At 43.2% G+C, this 11,084-nt stretch overlaps 1 protein-coding gene across 6 annotated transcripts; it reads left to right on the top strand.

Moving 5' to 3' along the window:
• The first annotated feature begins 445 nt into the window (after window positions 1–445).
• On the top strand, window positions 446–11,084 carry LOC129833013 (probable phosphatase phospho1). 6 transcript variants are annotated; one of them, XM_055897229.1, is made up of 3 exons: window positions 446–5,529; window positions 5,950–6,011; window positions 6,932–11,084. In XM_055897229.1, the coding sequence occupies exon 3, from the start codon at window positions 6,976–6,978 to the stop codon at window positions 7,744–7,746; it is 771 nt and encodes a 256-aa protein (XP_055753204.1). In that variant the 5' UTR covers window positions 446–5,529; window positions 5,950–6,011; window positions 6,932–6,975; the 3' UTR covers window positions 7,747–11,084. The 6 variants fall into 6 exon arrangements, with proteins under 6 accessions (XP_055753204.1, XP_055753199.1, XP_055753203.1 ...); XM_055897224.1 differs by having other exon boundaries at window positions 6,793–11,084; XM_055897228.1 differs by lacking the exon at window positions 446–5,529 and adding an exon at window positions 5,536–5,709 and having other exon boundaries at window positions 6,796–11,084.

The raw sequence follows: 11,084 nt of genomic DNA, 5'->3' as shown, positions 1-11,084 counted from the left end.
GTTCAACTGTAATGAGGGTCCCCTGGGAAACTGACCAACACTGGTTCCTACCCTGTCACAACAACTTCTACTGTACCTTGTTTGTTCTTTAGTTGTCATGCCAAACTACACCGAGCATAGAATGGGAAATACTATTTTTATTTCTCTGACTCCCAACAGTTTACCAAAGTGTTTTGATCTAAATTGCAAGTTAAATCATAATGGTAATATTTGGTAAATATCGTGCAGCCCTAGTCTCAGCCCGACATCACATTGTCTTTTGCAACGGTGACCACAGGAGTCTTGTATACAGACAGGTCGTAACTGAGGAAATGCATCATGTTCACTAAGAATGTGACAAAATAAAATGTTTTTACCTTCATTTTAATCTAAATTCAGACCCCCCCATGGATAGTTTAACCAGACATTTTGAGTCAGACTGATAACATTTTAAAAACAAAATACTGTACAATCAGTCCTGGACTAAACAAATCCGTCACCAAGGCGGAAAGCTGTGGTTGAAGTTGTGCACCATGTTGAGAACCAAAAGTGGATTTGCCGCCAAGCCTCTTTTTTTTTTTTTACCTTTGAGAACAAGTTCTCATTTGGCGACCTGACCAAGATAAAGCAAAGCAGTGTGACAAAAACAACAACAAAGTTACACATAAACAAATGTACAGTCAATAACACAATAGAAAAATCTATGTACAGTGTGTGCAAATGTAGAAGATTAGGGAGGTAAGACAATAAATAGGCCATAGAGGTGAAATAATTACAATTTAGCATTAACACTGGAATGATAGATGTGCAAGTAGAGATACTGGGGTGCAAAAGAGAGGGTAAATAATAATATGGGGATGAGGTAGTTGGGTGTGCTATTTACATATTGGCTGTGTACAGGTACAGTGATCGGTAAGCTGCTCTGACAGTTGATGCTTAAAGTTAGAGGGGGAGATATAAGACTCTAGCTTCAGTGATTTTTGCAATTTGTTCAAGTCATTGGCAGCAGAGAACTGTAAGGAAAGGCGGCCAAAGGAAGTGTTGGCTTTGGGGATGACCAGTGAAATGTACCTGCTAGAGCGCGTGCTATGGGTGGGTGTTGCTATGGTGACCAGTGAGCTGAGATAAGGCGGGGCTTTACCTAGCAAAGACTTATAGATGACCTGGAGCCAGTGGGTTTGGCAACGAATATGTAGTGAGGGCCAGCCAACAAGAGCATACAGGTCGCAGTGTTGGGTGGTATATGGGGCTTTGGTGACAAAACGGATGGCACTGTGATAGACTACATCCAGGTTGCTGAGTAGAGTGTTGGAGGCTATTCTGTAAATAACATCGCCAAAGTCGAGGTTCGGTAGGATAGTAAGTTTTACGAGGGTATGTTTGGCAGCATGAGTGAAGGAGGCTTTGTTGCGAAATAGGAAGCCGATTCTAGATTTAATTTAGGATTGGATATGCTTAATGGGAGTGGAAGGAGAGTTTACAGTCTAACCAGACACTTAGGTATTTGTAGTTGTCCACATATTCTAGGTCCGAACCGTCCAGAGTAGTGATGCTAGTCGGGCGGGAGGGTGCGGGCAGCAATCGGTTGAAGAGCATGCACTTAGTTTTACCAACTGCATTTAAAAGCAGTTGGAGGCCACGGAAAAAGTGTTGTATGGCGTTGAAGCTCGTTTGGAGGTTTGTTAACACAGTGTCCAAAGAAGGGCCAGATGTATACAGAATGGTGTTGTCTGTGTGAAGGTGGATCAGATCATCACCAGCAGCAAGAGCAACATCATTGATATATACAGAGAAAAGTCGGCCCGAGAATTGAACCCTGTGGCACCCCCATAGACTGCCAGAGGTCCGGACAACAGGCCCTCTGATTTGACGCACTGAACTCTATCTGAGAAGTAGTTGGTGAGGCAGTCATTTGAGAAGCCCAGGCTATTGAGTCTGCTGATAAGAATGCGGTGATTGACAGAGACGAAAGCCTTGGCCAGGTCGATGAAGACGGCTGCACAGTACTGTCTTTTATCGATGGCGGTTATGATATCAGATTTCTTAGTGGAGAACGTACGGTGGGATTCGAAATGGTCGTTGATCTGTTTATCTTGGCTTTCGAAGACCTTAGAAAGCCAGGGCAGGATGGATATAGGTCTAACAGTTTGGGTCCACTTGCAAAAGCTGAGTTAATCCAAGGTGGCTATATTATTCATTACTACATTGATTTAATCAACAGGGTTTGTGTTCTAATTGCTTAGTCATGTTCTTTGATACAGGCTCCAGACGTCTACAGCTCTGCTTCTGGTCGTTCCTGTTACACAGGGTGATGCAGCTCGCTCAACTCTCACTCCTTTTGCAAGCTGGCTCATTCTGTATATTTTGTACCCTTTTTCTATTTTCTTCTGATTGTTCCATCTCTGTGGTTGCAGTCGGTTTTGTGTTTGTCTGGTGACATTTCAGGGTCATTTGACAAGCTGATCTCTGCGAGTGTTTGTCTGCAGTGTTGTGAGTGGATGTGATTGTATCAACAGAAGGAAGCTGATACTGATCAAATGGCTGAAATCACTGCATTACCAAACAGAGGCTTTCGTTTATCTCTCACGAATTTAAATTGTGTGGCAATTCCTTGTCTGTGGCAACAGTGGGTAGTTACGACCTGGGTCTGTGGTAAGTGTGTAGTAATGGCCTTGTGTTCCAATCCAAATACTGTAGGTCAAGTCTTCTACACCCCTGACCTTTTAGATGACCTGACTCACTCCATTGTTACCTGGCGTCACAGCATTAGAAGCCGTAATGGCACAATGTCAGAGGCGATTTTCCTCAAGGAACCATTCTAGGGATGAATAAAGGAAATGCTTGCACAAACACAGCTTGGCGGTTTCCAAAAAATTTGCTTTAATTTGAAGCGCCACAAAACCACCGCTAATAAGCCTTGTTGTAAGCACTGCAAGTACACTTATAGCAGTCTTTGTGCATAACTAGACCATATTATGCACCCATTTTCTTTTATTAATAGAACTGGGTTTGCCTGGCAGGAAGGAAGTGGGAGTGACGGTTGACATTGTCATGGAGGACGCCACATAAATCATATGAAAGCACTTGATCTTGGATACAATCAAGCTATTTTAAGTAGCTTTCAATGGGAACAGTAACAGTCTCCTAACAGCAGTGTGTTTGGCTGCAAGGTTTGTGTGTATGTATATGAAATGTCTATCAGCCTTCAGGAAAGGAGAAGTGAAGATCATAAAGTCCACGCCACATCAACCAGGTTAAAGGACACCCCACCCATTAGTCCCTAGAGTACGTGTCTAGCTGTCTGTTTCGTGTTTAGTTTTTTTGTCTTCATGAATGTCTGTGTTCAAGTGCTTGCAGATGTTTACTTGTAATCCTGTAGAGACCATGTAGCCAGAGCAGACTATTAGAGCAAAACCTAACAAAGTTTCTTTTCAAAAACTTGATGAGAGGTAGTGTATTACTGATACTGAAATATCGCATCTCAGTTCCTTGTTGACATCACAGGGTTAGATGAGAGGATGTGAGTCCGTGTTTGTGTTCTGTGCAGATGAGAGCAAGGGAGAAAGAGACAGCACCCAGCTAGCACATTTGGGTCCTTGGAGGTTGTGGGAATGTGCATTTTTGGTTTCCCAATTGGTTTTGGGAACAAAGCCATAAGTATCCTATACGTTTTTTTTTTTTTTTTTTTTAATGTTCTGAGAACGGAAGTTAACATTTTAGCCTATTCTGGGAACATTGCAGGGAGGTTTCTGGGAGTGTTTTACTCTGGTTCCTTCAAAGTTCTTTCTTTACACCTTGACCAAACCGTCTTCGTTGCATTGGGGGCCATCGTGCGCATGTTGATTTTAACTATCCCCACCAGATGCGTTCATGATATGCAGGTTAAAATACCAATTAATTTGACAGCTCAAAACACAGATGAAACTGTTGCTAGCTAATTTGTCCTGGGAGATTAAATGCTTATGGTCCTTTTTTCTGCCCATTTTGAGTCCTACAAAAAAAATGGGTTTTCTACTCTGACAATTAATCCACCCATAAGATGGGAAACCTAGTTAGATTTGAGTAAGATTTCTCTCGTTGAAGCTTTCTTTTTCTTCTTTGGATTTTAAATTGGCAACCAACTTTAATGTGTGTTACTTCCAACTGGACTGGAATGTGGACCTCGTTCGTCTTTCACCCACGTTAATTAGTATTCTCTTAAAAACCCATGAGTAGATGGGAGTGGTGGCGCGTTTAGCGTCTAAAATAGAGCCAAGTTCTATTTTAGCGCTGGCTACGCAGACGCACGTGAGCAGTTGGGATGAAATGATTGAATAACATGTATATGTACATTTATTTTGCACGCATCGCGGCTGGTTTAGTCACCAGCTTAAAAGTTTCAATAAGACTTTTAACACTACTAGCTTGTTTTGGGTAAACTTATTTTTTTTACTCCAAGCAGATAGGACACATGGAAATTAATGTCCTTAGGCTTTAATCATGCAAACACTTTTTTTTTTTATGACACAGCATCTGTGAAATTCGAAGTTATGATCTAATGTTCTCTATCCGTGGAATTAGTCCACTGCGCCACCAGGTTGGAGCTAGCGTGCCATATTTCTTTACATATACAAAGCAACATTCTCAGAAATTTGTAGGAAGGTTGTATGCAAAATAACCATTGGACAACTGACAGCAGTGGAAAGTGTGGGTGACTGACTCACCACAGCACTGATGCTGTTTGTGAGTATGTGAGTGAGTGGTCAGGTTCATTCTAGTGGGCCGGGTGATAACACAGCACCAGATAAGTCTGGACTCCCATCTGCGTTCAGAAATAGTCACCTCCCAACTGCTGGGCATTATTGGCTCCTGCAGGAGAAGCAGGGAGGCTGTGTGTCTGAGAGGAGACAGAGACATGAGGGAGGGGTTGGGGGAGGGTAGCCTGCTGGGTCAAAGTGGCTGAACATTCAGAGGTGCAAATGTCTTGCTTTCACCTTTTTCTAAAACCACTTGTAAACCATTCAGTTTATTTTACCATCAATTTGAACATCGTGTTCTTGGTGTCACCTTTTTGGTCAATTAGGGATGTGTGGTTTGCACACACAGCAAAAAGGCTGTAAATGATCTCACAAAACAGGCCTATCGTGTGTACATACCACCTAAGCAGTTTTGTTATGCATACATTGAGAGAACACAACAAACGGAATATCTCCATGTTCTCTCTGGAAGCTGTGCTGAGTGATATTCAAACCAGAATCAACCAACCTGTCTACTGCTTCTATGGGTTCACTTAGTCAGGATCTTAGAGGCGGGCGCCAAATGGGCCGGTGTTGCGTCGCCTATGACGTCATAACCGTAGCACGCTCAGTGGTTTCGACAGCCAATAAAACGAGCTGAAAGCACTCTATTCCTCGACAATCAAACTCGTACATAACCAAGTGATGGTCAAGTTCAAGACTGGACAAAGAACAGGATGTCGGTGACCAATTCAAGAACATAGGCGACTTTAGAGATACCGCGAGGGACAAGAGTGTCGTCGGGTATACTGTTTGTGGACATACATTCTTACTGGTACATTTTTGCGATGGTTCCTTCGCTCTGCAAATAAGATTAATTATTTAGTCAACTATCCGTCAGTACGTTTTTCAGTGCTTAAATACAGCGCGTTCACTCGTGGATTAGGAAACATTTGCATGCAGGCTAATTTATCTATTACATGTTCATCAGTCTACTCCGTTTTTGGAACAAATTGTTATAGCATAAGTAATTGAGATTCCTGTGAAATGGCATAATATAATGGGGTACTGTACTATATTCATTGTATGTAGCCGAATATTGTATGATGATGGTTACATTATTAGCCTACAGTAAGTGCTGCAGAGCGCGCTGCATTTTCTGGCATTGTAGATAATTACAACATTGAACGGTGTCCGTCTCTTGGGGTTATTTACAGGCTTTTCCTGTACCTGAATTATCCTCCTCACTTTACAGATCCCATGTTATTGGTTGATAGTGTTCTAGGAACCCTCTGTTGACAGCACGGAACATTGAAGGTCAGTACAGTATGTTCTTTTCACTGACTCCTTGCAGCTTCAAACAGATCAGCATCGCATCGTAGGCTGACGTTGGAAAATGTCTTGATTTTTAAGATATCAAGTTTATTTTGTATGCTGTTGACTCATCGTGTGTGTTACTTGCTCGTATTACATTTCCCAATGCAATGGTCTGCAGCTGCACAGGTACAGAACATCGCCGCTAATCACTTACATGATAATGTGACTTTAGATTATGGCATTTCAAATGGTAACAAATCTGTGTTAGTACTCTAGTCCAGGACCGGACGTGACTCGGAGTCGACCAGTAGTGTCTTTGTTAAATTATGCAACAAAGGGAGATTTTCATACTAGCTACAACAGCAAATGTTATAGAGCTAAATGATCTAGATATCCTTACAATGTAACAGCATTTAGTATATTAAAATGATTATTGGATGGTAGTTTAGCACTGCAAGCACTGACTCGTGACTATAAAGGACTCGGACTTGAAGACTTGGGACTTACTCGGACTTAATGTGATTTCAGGGGTAGAAATATGTTTGATGTTTCAGTACACATGTTGGGTGGCTACCAAGCAGAAATGCAACCAACCCATGCTGATATTGGCACAATTATTCTTTCTCATTCCACCTCTAATCTTTCTAATTCAGGTCCATTGAAAAAAAGTTTCTCTAAATGTTTGTATTTTGTTTGTCTTTTCCTCTTCAATCTGTACTTTTTTTCCCTCTGCTTCCATCCTCTCCTCGTCCCTGGCCTATTATACACTAATTCTTCCCAGAAGCCCCGCCTTGTGTTTTCCGACCAGCCTCGTCGTGAACGAGAGACCGAAAGGTGCAAAAGAGAGGGATTTTGGTGCCACTCATCTCAGTAAGAGGTTGTGTCAAAGCCAATCATGAACTGCTTTGGCTCTCCCCCAGGCGAGGACGTCCCCCCCCCACGTTCCAGACGCTCCGCAAACAACATGGCCGCCAACTCAGCAACACCCCCCTCTGACAGGCGCTTCCTCATCTTCTTCGACTTTGACGAGACCATTGTGAATGAGAGCAGTGATGATGTGGTGGTGCAGGCAGCCCCGGGGCAGAACCTCCCCTCCTGGCTGAAGGACACCTACCGACCGGGCCACTACAACGAGTACATGCACCGCGTGCTGGCCTACATGGCAGAGAAGGGCGTGACCGAGAGCGCCATCCGCTCCGTCATCGAGAAGATCCCCGCCTCTCCCGGCATGCTGGCCCTGTTCCAGTTCCTTCGCCACCGCCCCCCGCAGGACTTTGAGGTGGTTCTGGTGTCTGATGCCAACACTTTCTTCATCGAGTCCTGGCTCCGCCGCGTTGGGGCCCGCCAGCTCTTCGTCAAGATCTTCACCAACCCTGCCACCTTCGACAAGTATGGCCGGCTGGTGCTGCGCCCCTTCCACTCCCACAGCTGCCTGCGCTGCCCGGAGAACATGTGCAAGCAGGTGATCTTGAGGGACTATGTGATGCGGCGGACGCAGGAGCGTGGGCGGCCGTTCCAGAGGGTATTCTACGTGGGCGATGGGGCCAACGACTTCTGCCCGTCTCTGATCCTGGGCCCCCGGGACACGGCGTTTGCCCGGCGGGACTACCCCATGCACCGGCTGATCACTGAAATCCACGAGGCCAGGCCGGGGGAGTTCAAGGCTGTTACTGTGCCCTGGGCCAGTGGGGATGATGTGGTGGAGCGACTCAGGAGGCACGCAGAGGAGAAATGATGAAGCTAGGGGGTGGGAGGGGGGTACACCGCCTGCTCACACACATACACAAATACTCAGACACACACGGCAAATCACATTCCCAGATCAAATTCCCACAAAACCACATACTGACACACAATGAAAAACCACTCTACCCTCAAGAATAGAGCAGTCAATTGAACCGGCTTTCGATATATTGCCTGCGACAGTGTCGCACTTCCGCTCAGTCCATCTGTCTTACTCGGACTCAGCCATAGATAGAGCTAGAGATACTGTAGTCTTTCAGTGCACCTCCTCACACTCTTAAAGTCAATCAGAAACACCAACCCAGGAAAAGCATCAACTCTGTTATTACAGATCTATGCCTTAGTTGATACCCTACCAAATCAGGGCAGTATTGTCAGTCAATCTTTTAGAGGGATTGATCCTCTGATGCTGGATTGAGAGGGAAGAGGAACAAACATCGACTGAATAGGGTGTTCTGCAGTGATACATTAAGGACTGATGTATTACCTATATTCCTTTGTTGTCACTGAGCTGTATTGGTTTATTACAGTTATCAATTGCTAACAAGCGTCTGTCAATACTGAAGCCACTTTTTCAAAACTCTTCATACAGTCTGCATTACCGACATGCATCTTGGCCAAACAGTCAATCTCACCTCAAACCACTTCATACATGTCTCAAAATGAGCTCGTTCGACCATAACTCTGGCAACAATTCTCACTCAGAAAGCATACATCGTCACTCAAAACACACTGACCTAAAACACACTTAACAGGGAGCATTACATAAATGTACTTCTCTTTTGAAGTTAGAATGATTTTCCACATAAATCACTATTTCATTATAGAATAACACCTTCACTTTATTGACTGTACTAAAGTATGTGTAACATGAATCAGAAATGCAACAATTGGCAAGGCTATTAAGCCTTTATTTTTTTTTATGTCTTCACATATAGTAATTTACTTGTGAAGAATAAAGTTGAAACAAAAAAACAAGTTCCTGAAATTCCAGGGCTGCAATAATAATAAAATAAAATAAATCTATAGTATAATCCCTCATACTGTACTGTGAGGGTTCTAGTTCTCCCTCTCTCCTGCATTTGGCCACAAGTTCTCAACATCACATCTTAAATCTTCTCTGGCAAAGCATCTTGGAAAGTGTCTTCTGGAATGTCTAATCCAACCCTGCCAGTCTTCGGGAGAAGTGTCTCCACACCTCGCATTCATGGCATCCAGTAAGGACATCTGGTCATGTGGATGGTGGTCATAAACCTTCCACCTCCACGCAGAGTAAAACTCCTCTATGGGGTTTAGGAAGGGGGAATATGGAGGCAGGAATAGTACTGACATCCTGGGATGTGCAGCAAACCAGTCTGTGACTGCAGCAAAGTGGTGGAATGCCACATTATCCCACACAACAACGAAGGTAGGGGAGTTTCTTGCCCTTCTCGCCGCCGCTGGCACAAGTCGATTATGCAGATTCATCCAGAAAATAAATGAGCCTCTGTATTGGAGGGGCCAATGAGTGGTTTGTGTAACAGCAAACCATCATTGGGCAGGGCAGTGCTGCACACATTGATGTTAGCTCCTCTCTGGCCTGGGACATCCACGGTTGCTGTCTGTCCAATCACATTTCTTCCCCTGCGTCGTGCTTTTGCCAGATTGAATCCAGCTTCATCCACAAAGATGAATGTATGTGCGGTTTGCCTGGCTTCCATCTCCCTTAATCTTAAATACAGTAAATCCACAGTTTTACAGTACTTTATATTATGCACAGCTGTGTCTGTAACCTGTTTGGTTATTGGACAGACATCTTACCGGGACATATTGATACCAGAGTTCTTTCACACATTCAGTTTCTCTCAAATGGTACAGTGTACAACTGCTTCATCCTTGTTTTATGTTTCTCTATGACTCTGGCAATTATCGTTGTGCTGACCGTATTCACATTACCAACAGTAATATTGTCTGCCAGCACTCTCTCCTGAATTTCCCACAGTTTTATTGCATTGTTGCCAGTCACCATGTCAACAATGGCAATTTACTGCACATCTGATAATATTCTGCCTCTCCTGTGGGAGGCAACCCTTGGATCCTACTGAAAAACACAAAACAAATCAATATATTTCAAAATGTCAGTACATGTAAAAATGTAAACATACTGTATTGTACTGTAATATGTAGTTCAATTATCATTGAAGGATGCACATCTCACCTGTTCTGCAGGAAAATGTGTACTATTGATGCAACTGTTGAACGCTGCAGATTTGGTTGCATCATTAAACCGGCCTCTCAAAGAAAGACCATGGTTTACAACATGGGTAATAATTGTGGCCCTTATCTAATCAGAGACCACCGCTCTTGGTCTTCCTCTCCTTTGTCCTCCACACATTCTCCCTCTCCCTGCCACTCTTCTTTCCCCACCAACCTGTCTTCCTTGATCCATGTTTCCAAACTAAATCGTTCCGAAGCCGTCCTCTTTTGTCTGTTTGGTAACGAGACTAAAAACAGGACACGTGGGTAGGCTTTCAGCTGAAATTGCAATCAGCTGTGTTTGGAATGATTCAATATTCTGCTGAGATGTTCTATGTTTCAATCTGGCTACTGCAGAAATGCATGACATTTGCCATCATTCTGTTTTGAATGTGTTTTTAACAGTTTTGGGAACAGTGTGTTAGCATTTGAAAACATGCTGCAAATATATAGTTTTGCAGGTGGTGGAGTATGAATGGATGCATTTTGTGTGAAAGCAATGAGAAATGATTCACAGTTTGGTCCACATACACTTCTGTTTCGCTGACTGTGTGAAGAGTTTTGACAATGTGACTTCAGTTTTGACCAATGCATGATAGCAATTGAAAAAAACTATTAACAGTCAAACTGGGTCAGTGGGGCAGCAGATCTGGTTAGTTAATGTCCCGTTCTCTGACTATAGCCCTCGCCAGTCCACCCAATGGCATTGTCGATGCTAAATGAATGGGTGGCTATTCCAGTGTAATTCTTAAATGTTATATTATCAATAATAAATGGTGTTTACTTGTTTAACAGTGCTCTTTGTGAAATAGGGAATTGATGGCTGATCAGGGAAAATGTAAATGTGATAACATCGCCATCTACTGGCAGACTTACAGATTGTAAATGGAGGCCAGTTTAAAAGTTTTGGAAAATAAATTGAAATGGAATAGAAAATGTACTGTACCATATGACATAGCTATATAACTAAATATTGTCGTTTTTAAAACATATGTATGTATTATTATTATTATTTGTGCATGTCTTTTTAATTTGTACCACGTACTTGTACCTACATGTTCCACCACCAGCAGGAATATAAAGCCATGAACTAAA

This window comes from Salvelinus fontinalis, chromosome 34 (assembly GCF_029448725.1).
Source record: "Salvelinus fontinalis isolate EN_2023a chromosome 34, ASM2944872v1, whole genome shotgun sequence".
In the NCBI taxonomy this organism is placed as follows: Eukaryota; Metazoa; Chordata; class Actinopteri; order Salmoniformes; family Salmonidae; genus Salvelinus; species Salvelinus fontinalis.
This window is presented reverse-complemented; position numbering and strand designations above follow the sequence as displayed.